Source organism: Eptatretus burgeri, chromosome 2 (assembly GCF_056783735.1).
Source record: "Eptatretus burgeri isolate ZD-2024b chromosome 2, Ebu_testis_v1, whole genome shotgun sequence".
Lineage (NCBI taxonomy): Eukaryota > Metazoa > Chordata > Myxini > Myxiniformes > Myxinidae > Eptatretus > Eptatretus burgeri.
In genome coordinates this window covers 160,610,539-160,627,075 of record NC_140962.1, presented here as the reverse complement: position 1 = coordinate 160,627,075, position 16,537 = coordinate 160,610,539, and the positions used below count along the sequence as shown (strand labels likewise).

Genomic DNA, 16,537 nt, shown 5'->3' with positions numbered 1-16,537 from the left:
TTTAGCCTGTGGTCATCATTCTGGAAACAGTCCCTTTACCCCTAAAATGATTCTCATTGCTTCCTCCACAAAAAACCTTGCTGCTGACAACATTCTTCCAATAACGAAAGGCGTACAACAAACAGGCTTCAGTCGATCACTGCCATATTCTCTCTCTCTTCAGCTCCTTTCCCACCCCCTTCACAAGCGCCCTCTGGTGTCCAAGGTCACATGAGCATTTACATCATCAATGTAAATCAGGACACAACACTAGTTATAAATTCTGTTCCCTTTCACGTTCTTAGATAAACACGAAAAATTGATCTCACAACTCTTTAATTTCAGTCGGCTATCCAAAAACCTGCACTTGAAAAATCCAAGATTATTTTTATGACAATGAAGACAGGGACATCGAAAATGATGTCAGTAGGTCTCAAACACCCATACAGGATAAAATGACCTAACTCTGATGTATTTTTAATGGAAGGCATTCTTATTACCTCTGCCAGTGAAAGTGGACGGAGGTTATGTTTTCACCCCTGTCTGTCTGTCTGTCTGTCTGTCTGTCTGTGAGAAGAATATCTCAAAAGTTATGGACAGATTCCGCCGAAATTTGGTGGACTTGTTGGATGTGTGACAAGGACAAATTGAATAGATTTTGGTGAAGATCCGGATGTGAGAATTTTTTGAGTGATTCTTCACCATTGAGAGACAGGGCCAAAAACTGTCTTGGTGGATATTTCAAAACGTTGTGGACGGATTATGACAAAACTTGGTGGATGATTTGGGTCAGTGACAAGAACAAGCCGATTAGATTTTGGTTCAGGTTCGGATGCAGATCGGGTCTATCCGTGGGATGCAAAACGTAAACTGTTCTTCCTGGCGGAGGAATGTAATTCTCTACTGAGTTCTATTCTATTTACACTTTGATTTCATCATCCAAGTTATGATCTTTGTTTTAACATATTGATTTATTTTTCCTCTCCAGCTTGAAAACGTGCTTTACAGCAGCCGGGGCATTGTGAAGATTATCGATTTTGGCTTGGCTGTAATTTTCACACCAGGTCAAATATTTTATGATGCCTGTGGCACACTTGAGTATATGGCACCAGAGATGTTGAAGGGTGAAGGCTATGAGGGTCCTGCAAGTGACGTGTGGTCGACTGGCATCCTGTTCATCAAATTATTCGCTGGAACAGAATTTAGTGGATGGGGTGCCATTTTTGTGAGTATTATTATCCTCACCAGAGGAGAGGGGTGTTGCATTTGGGTTTGTTTATCTGTCTCTTTGTCCACACAGAATGTGAGGATATGTATTAATTACATTAGACCCTTTGGAACCCTTAAAAAATACACTTATTGTGGTGGCATGATTTCATGCTTTCACTGGCGATGAACAATGGTGCATTGCTACTGCTACCGAATATTGAGGCACCGCTGATGTCCCGATGACCAATACACTGGTACTCATTTTGCCGACCTCAAATGGATGACAGGCTGAGTCAACCCCACAGCCGACAGGGCTTGAACTCAGGACCCTAAGATCCCAAGCCTACCACCCAAACCACGAAACCAATATCAGGCATTTAATACCCCGAAGACCCTTCAGACCCCTAAGTCCAATTCAAACCCTCAGACCCTTTACACCCTTTAGAACCCTTAGACTCTTTAGAATCCTGAAGACCCTTTGACTCCTTTCTACCCTTTAGACCTTCCTTTCCACCTTTCAAACATTTTAATACCCTTTAGACCCCATCAGACAATTCTGATCCTTTTGACCTTAAATTACATCCTTTAGACACATTCGAATCTTTTGAACATTTCAACCCTTTAGACCAGCGTTTCTCAACCTTTTTACCCTTGTGGATCCCTTAAAATAGTTTTCATGTCTCAGGGAACCCCTGCATAAAAATTATTATATACCATTATTAATATTTTATTATATACCATTAACAGTATATAATTATTATATACCATTAACAGCTCTTTTATATTTTTATCGTAGTTCACGTAGTAAATATAATATTTTTTTTTCAGATACCTGGTTTAAGGAAAAAATGACCCCCTTTTTGTCAAATTCATTCGCAATGAGACAGACCACGTCATCATTGGTGACGTCATCACGTACAGACCGTGTTCAATGACGAGTCGTTATTCCGGGCGTCCATCGCGCTTCGTCTATGGTTGTTATAATTGTAAATAATATAAGAGGTTGAAGCCTGTATTATAATAACCAAGGAGTTTCCAACAATATGCCGTATGTGTATAGTATAATTATGAATATTAAATCAAACAAAAACTACTCAAAAATACATTAGCCTATTTATTACTGTTTCACGCGGAACCCCGAGCGACCTCTTGCGGAACCCTAGGGTTCTGGGGAACCCTGGTTGAGAAACACTGCTTTAGACCAATTTATATATTTTCAGACCTTTCAACCTTTAGATCTTCAGACCACTTGACCTTGACAACTTTTCAGACCTTTGTCCTTTACGCATTTACAACTATACCATTTAGACCAGGGGTTCTTAACCTTTTGATGATTCCAGACCCCCAATGGATTGCCCAACATGGTCCCATACCCCCTTCGCTTGACTGTCGAAATCATCATCACCAGTCCTATGAGGTGACAGTATGAATTCCAAAGATGTCAATAGCTTGAATTTATTTTAGATATGGATAGCTAGGAATAGAACATGAAAGGCAATCATTTACACACAATCGGTTTTATTACACAAAAGAAGAAAACGAACTTGAATGTGCAAGTTTTTCAATATCTCGACTACATAACACACACTCTTACTAATCCAGTGAGATATTTGATGCTGTTTTTGTGTAATCAGAATATGGAATCGGGGTACAGTTACTGATAATGCTACTTGCATGTCATCTGATACATCAAGTCGATTTCTCCACTTTGATTTCAGATTTAAAAATGCAGAGAATCATGTTTCACAAAGGTACGTAGTTGTGAAGGGAACCAAAACATTAATTTGCCCTCATAGCCAAGTTTGGGTAAGCTGTGATTTGCTCACACCAAAACTGCTTGACATCCATCCCAGCCCTTTCAAAATCACCTTTCTTTCTTGGAAGTCAATGAAATCGTCCTTTGCTGAATCATTGTCACTCAATCTCGATATATCAAACGAGAAAGGGTTTTGATCCAAACAGATTCGATCCTAAGATCATCAATATCTGAGAAGTAACCTTCAAAATTTGTACATCGGACTTCCAAATGGTTCTTGACTTCTTGAAGTATTTCTATAGGCAATGATTTACCATCTCCAATAAGAATATTGTCAAGGATTGGAAAGTTTGCCAGGTTTCCGCTTTCAACACGGCGACTCCAAATAGGTAATTTCCTTGTAAATGCGACAACTTTTCCCCTGGCTTGAATAATGTCCACATCCCTTCCTTGCATTAACATGTTCAATTCATTGAGGAGACTAAAAATATCAGCCAAATATCCCAGGCTAACAATAAAATGTTCATCTTCAAAATGATTTGCAAGGGGGGATTGTTGACGCTTGAGGAATTCGAAAATTTCATCCCAAATTTCCACTACATGTTTGAAAACACGGCCATGACTCAGCCAACGTACCTCTGTGTGGTACAATAATACTGTTGTGGATTCCCGCCCGCCGGCGTGCGGACGACCGCTTCTTGCCAATGGCGGCCGCTCTCGCCCACCGAACGGACAATCTAGTCACAGCTTTCGGATCAACGCCGAAATCCAGCTACGGTTGTGTGTTTAAGCACACCACAGCCTAGTCAACACTCTACTCGCGCGTTACAGGGTCAATCGCCGAATTGTCGATATACCTAATTAATCGCGCGGGCAGACTACCGAGAGACTGTACCTCAACGGGGCCGCTTGGAAACGAGCCGCTTAAGCAGCTCGCTTCGTTTTGGGATACCAAGCGGGGTATTATCGCGAGATCCCCGTTGGATCTGATTATATTATCGGCTATTAAAAAGCCAGCTATTATTCCGAACTCAATACGGCAGTTCAATGGAGGAAAAAGGACGCGACGAATGGGTTAACATTCACACAAGCACATTTATTTGCACACATATACGGTCAAAGCAGTAATGCAGGGATATACAAGCATGCAATAAATGGGGGGTAGGGACAAGACGCGATCAAGACCAAGACTACAACTGTATATTTATTATGTACACTTATTACAATTTCTACTTAAGGACATGGCGCCACGACGTTCATACAAAAAAACCCCCGGAAAGGAAAGGGGTAGACTGGACCTCTTGGGTCTTCAATAGTTCACGGAGCTGGGATGACCGCAAAGGCTCCGAGAGGCCGGGCTGATTACCTTCACCTTCGTGGTGCCTCGCTGGGGCGACCCGTGACATCCCGTCCACACGGCCGTCGGCGCGACCCAGGCCTCGTCGTGCGATCTCGTGATTCGGGCCCAGCCGGCAACGCCTCAGAGGAACGAGCAGGCGTTTGCTCTTTTAGAGTTGATGCTCTCTTAAGAGCCCGTCCGTTTCTCAGCGTGTTTTGGAATGTCCCGGGGCCCGATCACCTTGGACCGTTTGCCGCTGGTTGGCAACTCCTCTCCAGCGACCCACTGCGCAGCACGGCAGGCTGGGTTACGCTCCCAGCTCCTCATCTCCTCGGCGAACCCAGACCTCCACTGCCCTCCACTGGGCTTGAACCTCGATCTTCACACCTCTCCCTGATCGACTCACCGACTCCACACACCCGACAGACTTCAGCAGACTTCGACACAACCCTGAACTTGGCGCTCTGTGCGCTTTTATATAGGATCCGTGAGGCGAGATCTGATCTTTGATCCCTCACCTCTGACCCCCGCTTGCTCCGCCCCTTTCGATCTTTTGATCCTATTTCAATGCGAAGCTCGGAGAGAGCGGACATGATAGAAATCATCATCTCTGGCGCCAACATAGGAGAGCGGATGTGGGTGAAATCACCAGCTCCTAGTCTGTCGGCGGACATGGCACTCGTCCATGGGATTCGCCGTGGGTGGCGTAAAGATGGCAGCGTTTGCCGGAGTTGAAGGTGAGGCGATGGTGTTCGTTGTTGGTTATCGGGGGGGATGCGGTTTAGGAGATGGTGGCTGTGGCTGGCGTTGTGAGAAGGTGGTTGTGGTTGGTGTTGTGGAGAAGGTGGTTGTGGTCGGCGTTGTGGAGAAGATGGTTGTGGTAGTTGAAATGCGGTTGGTCCAAAATAACAATGGCAAAAGAAAAACGGCTATCTCAAAGATCACAGCCCGGGTACACGAATAATTCCCATTAGACAACGGTGGGGAAATCTATCTGAACACAGACTTATTGACATAACTGATCTAAGGACTTTTATGGTGTTCTGTAAATTTCCACAGCCGTAACAATACATTATGTTCCGCTCCAATCTCATCAAAAAATTTTGGAATAACCGATGAAGCAATGCACGTCCACGAATATAGTTGACTGTTTGCACAACTATTCCCATCACTTCTTTAAGTTTCTTTGGCAATGTTTTGGATGCCAAAGCTTGGCGATGTAGAACACAGTGTGTGGTGAGCACATGTGGAGCTTTCTCCTTGACCATAGCAACAAATCCTGATTTTTTTTTTTTTTGTCAATCATGGCAGGAGCTCCATCCCTACAAATAGACACAATCAAATCCCATCCTAACTCATGGCGATCCAAGAACAATTGGATCAGCTTGAATACGTCAACTGCTTTGGTTGTTGTTTCGAGTCGTTCACAAAATAAAAACTCTTCCTTGATGTTATTTTCATGTGCATAGCGTACAAATACAAGCAATTGACTGTGGTTTGAAATGTCAGTTGATTCATCGATCTGCATGCTGATTTTTGCAGGACTGTTTAATCTCGCTGACAACTTGGGTTGTTATGTACTGACTCATGTCTTTAATTCTCTGGCGTACAGTGTTATTGGACAAGGGCACCTGACTCAATTGCTTCACGGCATCCTCTCCCAGCACGATTTTAGCCATCTCCTGTGCACAGGGCTTCACTAGGGTCTCTCTAATCGTGTGGGGCTTCTTTTCTTTGGCAATTATGTACGAAACTTTGTAGGAGGCTTCCAGAAGAGGTTTCCCAGGAGCAGCAAACCCATATGATGAAAGTTGCTTTCTGATCATAACGAACTCTTTTCAACTTAAAAGCATCAATCGATGTGCCAACATGATTACTGTGCTTGCTTTTGAGATGTTCTCTCAGGCCTGATGTCTTCAAATTTCCATTGCTCATTAACAAATTGTAAATCATGCATTGGGGTCTTTCAGTTCCATCTCGTTCTGTCATGCAGGTGAAGCCAAAACCAACATATGAATCATTCCACTTCCGTTTTTTGACAAGACATTTTGCAACAAATCTGTGAAAGAAAAACACAAAAACTGTTAAACGCATACCGGTAATGGAAATTCAAATAACACATGATTTTTTTTTATGGAACAACAGTATCTGAGAAATATAATTTTTTTTTTAAATAATAATAATAAGTAATACATTTGTGCCCCGGCTCTGATCCGCTCGTTGCCCATTGGCTGCAACATGACGCAATCTCTCATTTGGCGCCAGGCCAGAATGAAACGCTTCGTGAGCGTGTGAACAGCTCGGACAATTCATCGAGCAGTGTTGTTGTTGGCGTTGTCATAAGTGTAAAAATCCTATCTATAAAATAACTACGCAGCGCATGTACACGTAATTCCCATTAGTTATTAGTATATCAAATATATTCTCCACAAAATATACCTCCATGCTTGTGCACTCCACCGCCTTGCCAGATGTTCACTCCTTGCCAGAACTCTCAGAACCAGAACCCGTGCCAGACCCAGAACAACCCCGAACGCGCAGACCGTGCCTATAATTATACCCCCCTCTTCAGGGGGGGGGCTCCTCACGACCCCCCCTCTCTCACTAGCTGGTTTTGGCACGCAACATCGCTCTTCGTCTCTCTCACTGACCAAAACGGGCGGCAAGCTCCTTGATTGGCCCAGGGGCATGGTGACGTCACGGGATCCGATTGGCCGGGCGACGGTCACCTCACTTATTGCACGCTGATTGGTCGAGGGCCACTGCACGGCTCCTCCTTGAACTCCGCCCACCATGACGTCAGCCAGAGAGAGGTGAAGGAAGCGGAGTGAAGGCGAGGGCGATGCGGTGTGGTCGGCATTGATGTTGGTGGAAAAATAAACGAAAAGAAAACCTGACTATTAAAATAACTCCACAGCACAGGAACATTTAATTACCCATTGGACCAGGAACGGGACCCTAACTGGCAACACGTACTTACTGATATAGCTGATCACTAGGACCTGTATGTTGAGTGCAGTAAACTTCCAAGTCCGCAACAATATATTCAAATATTCAGAGATCGAGTCCCATACCCCCAGCATTTAGTTCCCATACCCCCAAGGGGTATGAATACCCCCGGTTAAGTACCACTGATTTAGACCTTTCAGTTGCAATCAAGGACATTTCATTTAGTAAATCCTTTCATTTATTTTCCAGACAAAACACACCACACAAAGCAAACAAGTCCTGGTGAGGGTCTGCGTCTTTATTGCTCTTTGTTAGCTCACGTGGAACGTAGTTCCAGGAAGCTTATGGGATGGCACGTCGTCCATCCGTCCACAAATACTTGCAACTTCTTCTCTGAAACTACACATCCAATTTTGATGAAACTTGAACACAAATGTTATCACCCGTGACGTACCAAAGTTTGTTCACGACATTAAAAAAAATCCATAGGTATTTACTTTCTTCTCTGTTACATATTTTGTGGGTCTTCCATACCTACCAGTGGTTCCCTGGTTATCTTATACAGCCACTATCATGTGAGCGCCCCGGGGTATTGCCCCGATGGTTATTATTATTAGGGTACCACATGCCTTTACAGGCTGCCCTGCAAGTGTGTTACAATGATTGTTTATTGGAGTTGATCGCATCTTGCAGCTGCTCGTAGAAGTCATCGATGACGTCATCTGCTGCAGTAGATGTAGGCGCATAGACAGAAACAAACAGGATACCCTTCCTCAACTGAAAACGAGGAGTGAGGAGGAGAAAAAACAAACTACAAAACGATAATTCGATCTGAGATGTCGGAGGTGGCAAGGCAGCTGTTTTTGCCAATGTGGACATCAGTATACTAACACTTGCATAGTGTGTTTCACCACCTGCCATCACAATGTGACCATTGATTGATTCGTTCTGGCTGATGTGACTATCATGAAGAGCAATGATGTCAAAACAGTAGTTTTTAAACATGGCCATCAAATGTTCAGGTGCTCGATCATAATTAAGTGTGGTCACGTTCCAGTATCCTAAGCTAAAAGTTCCCATGCTTCATTCTTCACGCAGCTTCAACCACACACTGTCCAATGTAAGCTTGAAGTGTGAGGTGTCACTACAACACAAATAATTGAAAGCATAATTACCTTCATCCACAATAGCTTCAAACCCAGTTGGTGTGCTCGGGGGCTCCATGTTCAAAAGGGTATCATTGTGGTTTTTCTGTGTTGTAATTTATTTGGAGGTTTTGGTGAGCGGTTTCCGTTGGCGTGTCACCACTTCTCCACCAGCGTAGTGAGTTGGCCATTAGCAAAACTAGGTTCTCCACCGCCCTTTTGTGGATGTTTTTAGTTCCACAAGGGTTACAAACTCACCCATTGAGGAAACCTTGATGAGGGGACTCAATTATCCCGCTGAGTACCCGACTGGCTGGCGAGGTAGGGGCAGCCAATCTCCTCCCTGCAGGTTATGATGGTTTGGAATAACTAAACCATCATAACAAGCCTCTGCATCACACCTTCGCAAGCCATCACAATGTATTTTATTAGTTTCGAGTCGATTCTTGGTTATTGCATCAGTGATTGGGTGCTTGTTTGGAATATGCTTATTATGTAAAGGTAAGTATTCAATTGTGATGAGGAGTTTGGATTCTGTCACAAACACATTCGTTTTGCTTCTTCACAGAGGTGCAATCTACCAACGTTTGTTAGTAAATCATTGGCTTCCCTTCTGGCTGGGATGACTCGTAAGGATCCTGTGGAAAGACTGACTATGCAGGTGAGGGTTTGATACCGTTTTCAACAATTTGATTTGCATGAAAAAGTATGTTCACACATACTGGGGTTACTGAACTCCTATCATTGTGGAGCAAAATGGTATTGCTCACTAGCAGAGTTATTTCCTGGTCGTGTATACATATGATTTTCACACTTCCATCATTATGTTCACAGGAAATTATGAACCACACGTGGTTGAACAATTATCCTGTTACTCCCTGGAAAAAAGATCATTCAGGAGTTTCTAAAGGTAACCAGCCCTCATTTTACTCTTATATCTTCCATCATTTTTGAATGTTCAACCGATGGAGGCTCGTGGAAGAGCAAGGTTATTGAGAGCATGAACTGATTGCAGGGAAACTCTTAGACAAAATAAATGAGAGCCAGAGACTATATATATATATATATATATATATATATATATATATATATATATATATATATATATATATATATATATATATATATATATATATATATATATATATATATATATATATATATATATATATATATATATTGTTGCGAATTCGCGCCCGCCGGCGTGCGAGCGGCCACGTAACTCGAATCGCGGCACGTCGCCCACCGGACGGACAATTCTGTCGTGACCCTCTCGGACTAACGCCGGGAACTAGTCAAGGATGGGCCTTTCGGCCTCACCACGATCGTGCCAATCGGCCCCCCGCGTGGGATAGGGTTGTTCGCCAAATTCGACCTACCTAAGTACCCACACGGAGGGTAGACCGGGCGATCGCACCTCGCCGCAGGTCGACTCCGGACACGGGCCACTTAAGCGACCCGTTCCGTACTATCGGGATAACCGAGCGGTGTTATCGTCGACCTCGACGGTTCCGATTAATTATTTATTTATTTTAGATTAATAATATATTTATTTTAAATTATTTATTTATATTAATAATAAATAAATAAATTTTTATTTATTTATTATTATTTTAGGGCGTATTTAGCCCATTACCAACCCTTTACGTGAAGCAAGATGGAGATTCAATTAAAGAAAAGACGAAGCGAAACGGGAAAAACAGTTCAACATAATGCACATTTATTCCGCGGCACACGGAAAGCACACATATACAATTACAACAATTATGCACCAAAAGCAGATGTTACAAAAGAAACACAACAATGCAGATCTACTACCGACTACGTGAGCACACGGCAACACTTACACAGTTTTACTTTACAGACGGCGCCGACAACACATTTACTCAAAAGCAAAAGAAAAGGGCCACCCTTAACGACAAGGGGACAGACGGGGCCTGTGGGCCGCGAGACCGGGTGGAGCCTGACGTGGATTTCTATCCTCGAACCGCGTCGTGATCGAAAGGATTCTTGATTGTTGAGGGATCTTGACCTCCTCGAGCGGTTCAACGTCTAGCCGACTCAGTGTTGCATGTATCGGGATAAAATAAACCACAGAAGTCCAGTAATAATCAATGTCCACAAGGAGTTCTTTCTTCTGTACCATTTATTTGCTCTCTCCCAGATCATTCTCCCCCTCCCCATATATCCATTCCATTTTATAAGCAGAGAGGCCTTTGATCGCAAAAACAGAATGCACAGCTTATCAGCCCGGTCACCTTGTACTTTCAGAAACCCAAGCAATGTCCAAAGTGTCAAAGAAAGACAAGATTATAAGTAGGTGGTAGGCCTTAACAACTAAATAGTAGAACAGTAGAGGAAAAACACAAACACTTTGACCTACTCAGACTGAGGCAAAGGTTTCTTGTCTAGAGAGTAATAATTTCCCAACACTCCCCCCTTGTTGCCTAATAAGGCAACACTAGTTAAGTTTAACGATATATATTTTCTCTTCACTTGGAAATGCATTCTCTCTTGCGTTTGAGTGTGCCCATTTTCTTGGGTAGTCACATCCCCCCTTTTCCCCATCGTAGAGCTCAGTCCCTTAGCCTTTCCTGTCCCGCAAGCCAGGTGGCTTCATGTGGTTGTACAGCTTCGGACCTGGTTGAGGTTCCGGTAGGCCCCTAGGCCGATAGAAGATAAGGCTACCCGTTGGGCTGCACAGCTGATTTTCGACAACCTATTTCGGGAACAAAGCAGATGAGCAAGAGTGGATTGACAATTCCCGTGAATATTGAACACATTCATTTGCGCTACTTATGGATTTCCAAGTTCAGGTTCTATCTCAAAAGAGTCGTAGGACTCAGTGTCAAAACCAGGGTATGAGGGTGGTGCTTGGGCCACCATCACCTTTTTAGCAGTATTCCTTAGACAAGAAACAATCAATGCCGGCATTGTAATTGTTGCACATCTAACAAGCACCACTACAATGATGATCCACAATAACCCAACGGAAATCCAATGCAATAGGGTAGTTCCCCAGCCTCCAAAAATCCCTTCAAACCAGGAATAAAGCCCATCTTTCGTAAAATAATTGTGATACTTGGCTCCTTCTTGCTTAATCTTGTCAGCTATGTTCGTGATTTTCTCCGAGTTATCAGGGATATAAGTACAACACTCAGAGTTAATTACAGCACACGTTCCTCCTTGAGCTGCGAGAATGAGGTCGAGCGCAAATCCTCGGTTTTGCATTGAAACTGCACGTAGGGCGACGACCTCCGAGTTGATATCAACCATGCCGAGAGCAGTTTTATTTGCCAATAATTCAAGCGAAGCAGCTAACTCTGCCAATCCCACAGACGTTTGTCCAACACCGTAGTGAGGGATTAAAATCATGAAGAACAGTTCAGTTGACGTGAAACCCCGTTTACCCCGTTTCAAATGCTCAAAAGGTGACTTAGATAACAGGCGCATATGTGGCAAAATGAATGACAAGAAACAAGATCCACTCCAATTAACTGGAAGCCATGGGTATGCTCGATTTCCACACACGAAATAGGTATTATTTAAAGCGACTTGTGGTCCCATCGTGTGATTTTCATAAACATAATGACTGCATTCAGAATTCCCTAATCTTCTTTCTCCCCATGCCTCTTGTACCAAGCATAGTTCGGGTTTTTCTGTTGCCCGTTCAACCATAAAATGTGGAGGCATTTTACTTAAATTAAAATTTGGCCAAAACCAGTTACTGAAATTTCGTTGTCGGAGGCAATTTCCATTTCCATTGGTAACGATGTGGTCGTCAAGGTTATTATCTTGTTTATCCCAGTTTCTTTCCTTTGCCCAGTACCCACACCATTCACTCAGATTGAATGGTATAGCCAGAAGGCGTATCCCAGTAACTGCTGAATGAGGTATCTTAGTACAAACCCAGCAATTGGTTTTATTAAAAGCTTTCGCGTGTTTACGAGAAAGAGCCAGATAAGTGTTTATTCCATGTGGTGAACCCACTTTTGCTCGTTAAGCTTCTTCGGTCTCTGAATGCCCTAGGCTTAGTTTGGTGGGTAGTCTGATAGGCCCATCTCCAAAGAACATGCAAATAATGTTGATCACAGACAGTACTTATCGGATTAACAGGCCAAGTACACATTGTACAACTTGCATTTAGTAGTACAAATAATCCTGCAATGGAAAGAATCATTAAAGTTATCAGGAAGCAATGTTCTCCTCGGGTTCTTTTCTGCCGTGTGCCAGTTTGCAGTGTGTGGCATGGATCCATGTTGCTCTTCCTTTACACTTCACAGCTGTATGGGTAGTTAGCAGTATTTGAAATGGCCCACACCAACGTGCCTGAAGAGAGTTCTTCCGTTTGTAAATTTTCACATAAACAAAGTCTCCGGGTTTGAAGTTGTGATGATCAGATGTGGCTGGTTCTGGCAGAGCTTGTTTCACCTGTGCATAAAAAGTTCTTACAGCATGATTCAGAGAGACACAGAACGTAAGCAACGTGTCGTCCATTTGCTGCACGTTCATGTCTTTTATAGTCAAAGGAGGTGAGTTCGGTAATCTCATTGGTCTTCCCATCAGAATCTCATGCGGAGATAAGCCAGTGTTTCGATTTGCGGTAGATCTCATAGTCATGAGAGCAATTGGCAGAGCATCTGGCCATTTTAATCCAGTTTGTTCACAAATCTTGGCCAGTTTATTCTTCAGGAATCCATTTTGCCTCTCTACTGCCCCCGCAGATTGCGGACGATGCGGGCAGTCGAAATGTTGCTTTATTTGCAATACGCGACATAATTCTTTCACCACTTCGGCTGTGAAATGAGTACCTTGGTCACTGGAGATCCTACAAGGTATTCCAAACCTACAGATGAAATCCTTCATCAACAGTTTAACCACAGTAATGGCATCTGCTTTCCGACAAGGGTAAGCCTCAACCCATTTGGTGAACAAATCGACGATGACTAACGCAAATTCAAAACCGCAGCATTTTGGTAACTGGACAAAATCCATCTGGATATGAACAAAAGGTCCGAATGGAATTGGATGACCCCCTGGGGCCATCTCCACCCCCCTTGCTGGGTTATGTTTTTGGCAAATATGACATGTCTTACAATACTGTTCTGCAATTGGACTAAACCCCGGGGCGAACCACTGTCTCCCAATTAAAGCACTCATGCCGCCTTTGCTAGTATGCCCGGCCCCATGTGCCAATCGGGCGAGCCAAGGTAATAGAGCTCTTGGTGCCACCACACGACCATCAGATGATCTCCATAATTTAGATTCATTATCGAATTCACATCCAGCCAGTATCCACAAATCTCGTTCTTTAGCACTGACAGCTGTCTGCAAAGTGTTTATATCGTCAATGGTCGGTGTTGCCTCTTGTCTCAATACACATTGTGATATTAAAAGAGCTCTGGTGTGGGCAGCAGATTTTGCAGCTGCATCTGCCCTGGCATTTCCCCGTGAGACGTCATCAGATCTCCCAGTGTGGGCGTCACATTTTACCACTGCAATTTGGTGAGGCAAGTATTGCTTCCAGTAGATTCGCAATCCATGTTCCATTCCTTACTTGTGTACCTGATGACGTTATAAAACCCCTTTCGCGCCAGAGTGCTCCGAATTCGTGTACAGCACCAAAGGCATAGCCGGAGTCAGTGTAGATTGTCACTATTTGGCCTTTGGCTAAATGACATGCACGAGTGAGGGCGAACAGTTCTGCCTGCTGCGCGGAACAGCTCTCAGCCAATCTCCCGCTTTCGATTACTTCGTGATCAGAGCAAACGGCGTAGCCTGTTAATAAACATCCATCAGGTGCACGCGATGATGAGCCGTCGACATATAGAACCAATTCAGAATTTTGGATTGGTGTGTCTTTCAAGTCAGGACGGGGTTGACACGTGTGGGCGATTATCTCTTCACAATTGTGAGGATCACCATCTTGTACTCCTGGCAACAAACTAGCAGGATTCAGCGGTGCGCATCTCCTAATCGTAATGTTCGTGGGTGCTGTGAGTGAGAGTTCGTATGTTGTTGCTCTTGAAGCCGACAAATGTTGTGTTTTCGTTTTTAACAATACAGCTGTCACTGCATGCGGTACCAGGAGAATCAAAGTGTTTCCCGCGACGAGCGCTTCGGTCGCCTGCACCGCGAGCCGAAGCGGCTGCTACTGCCTTGAGACAAGGGGGAATCCTTGCGCTACCGGATCCAATTTAGTACTATAATATGCAACAGGCCGTAATTTATTCCCGTGCTTCTGTGTCAGCACAGATTGTGCGAATCCCTGTCTCTCACATGCATACAAATGGAAAGGTTTTTCATAGTTTGGTAAACCCAGAGCGGGAGCCAAAGAAAGAGCCTGTTTTAACGTTACAAAAGCCTTGTCTGCATTTTGTGTCCATGCAAGTGGGCTGGGCGCGTTTGCCGAACCAATGTCCACCAGGGGGCGCACTAAGGCCGCATAATCTGGTATCCACTGTCTGCAATAGCCGGTCACTCCGAGGAAAGACCTCATCTGTTTAGCAGTAGTTGGCTTGGGCAGGTTTAATATTGCCGCTATACGTTCAGGGGAGATGCGTCTTGTGTCTCCTTCAGAATATGTCCCAAATATTTAACTTCTTCTTGGCAAAATTGCAATTTAGCTCTCGATGCTTTGTGTCCTTTCCTGGCTAAGGCCCTCAACAATGTCAATGTATCTCGTTCGCATGCGTCTTTTGACGCTGAACAGATCAGCAGGTCGTCAACATATTGAATCAGTGTGGACCCACAAGGGAAAACTAAATCATCCAAGTCGTCTTTGAGGGCCCTCGAGAATAATGTTGGACTTTCACAATAACCCTGGGGCAATACAGTCCAAGTGTATTGCTTTCCCTGGTAGGTGAATGCAAACAGAAACTGTACTTCTTGGGCTATTGGTATACTAAAAAAAGCTGAACAAAGATCCACAACACTAAAATAGGTAGTGTTACTTGGGATGCTTGATAGAATGGTAGTTGGATTTGCAATTACAGGAAAAGCTGGAATTACCGCATCATTCACTGCCCTCAAATCCTGTACGAATCTCCACGTTGGTTTCCCAGGTTTTCTCACAGGTAGGATCGGTGTATTACATTGACTAACAGTGGGAATAATTATCCCTTGTTTCAATAGTGCTTCCACGACAGGAGCAATTCCTACCTCTGCTTCTGGAGACAAAGGGTATTGCGGTTTTCGAGGCAGTTTCTTTTTTGGATCTATAGTGATCTTGATTGGATTCATACTTTTAATTTGGCCGACATCGTTGGCATGTGTTGCCCACAGACAAGTCGGGACTTGTTCGAGTATTTCAGGTAATTTTCCTGACCCATTTAATTCTGAGAGATCGACCACCTCCAAACACAGCTTTTGCTGATCCTTGACATTCTGTCCAACAGAATCCCTGTTCCCCGATCTTCCAAAGTCCGTTTACTTGGCTCGATTCCATCAAAGTCGCTTGTGATGCTTTTTTCAAAGAGGTTACCATGTGACCAATGTCCGTTTCTTGGTAACCTTCTGCAATCACTAAAGTAACATGTGGTGTAACACTGGACGGTTGGTTCCACAATTTTAATTGTTCCTGCGTCAGATGCACCTCCAGGCCAATTCCTTGCTTCCCAATCCAAATTGTTCCCAACACTAAGTCAAAGGTCTGGTGTAATTTCGAGAGTGTTTCACTCGCATAGACGTTATCTTTTCCCTTGATGTTGCAATCTGCAATGCAATGTAGTCGAGTCTGTAAGTACCGTCTGTCCATGCCGTGTTTACTCACCCAATCGAGCACCTCGGGTACGTTTCTCTCCAAATGTGATAAATATTCCTGCAAATGGTTAAATGCTTCACAATTAATCACAGTCCATTGATATACAAGATTTTCTGTATTTTCCTGTAATAAATTCATCATAGTTATGTGTGATTCGTGAGGTATTTCTAAATATACACCATCAGGGGTACACTTAATTGAACAATTCAGCTTGCATAACAGATCTCTCCCCAACAGATTAATTGGTGTATCAGTTGCCATCAAAAATGCATGGTTTGCAGACAATGGTCCAATTTCCACCCGGAGCTGCTCTGTCAGTGGAATCGTACTAGCAACTCCCGACATTCCCACTACTTTTACTCGTTCTCGCGATAACGGGGCGTCTGGGAAATCACTCC

General features: G+C 43.8%; 1 protein-coding gene across 5 annotated transcripts in view; it reads left to right on the top strand.

Moving 5' to 3' along the window:
• LOC147033730 (serine/threonine-protein kinase NIM1-like) overlaps positions 1–16,537 on the top strand; it is a 158,869-nt gene that overhangs the window by 44,990 nt on the left and 97,342 nt on the right. For all 5 annotated transcript variants that reach the window (XR_015055617.1, XR_015055618.1, XR_015055616.1 and 2 more), the window contains exons 16-18: positions 968–1,204; positions 8,946–9,038; positions 9,212–9,287. Coding sequence is in view for 2 of the 5 variants with exons in the window: in XM_085871895.1 (XP_085728021.1) it covers positions 968–1,204; positions 8,946–9,038; positions 9,212–9,287 (406 nt within the window). In the remaining 3 variants the exon portion in view is untranslated. The remainder of the gene's footprint in view (positions 1–967; positions 1,205–8,945; positions 9,039–9,211; positions 9,288–16,537) is intronic.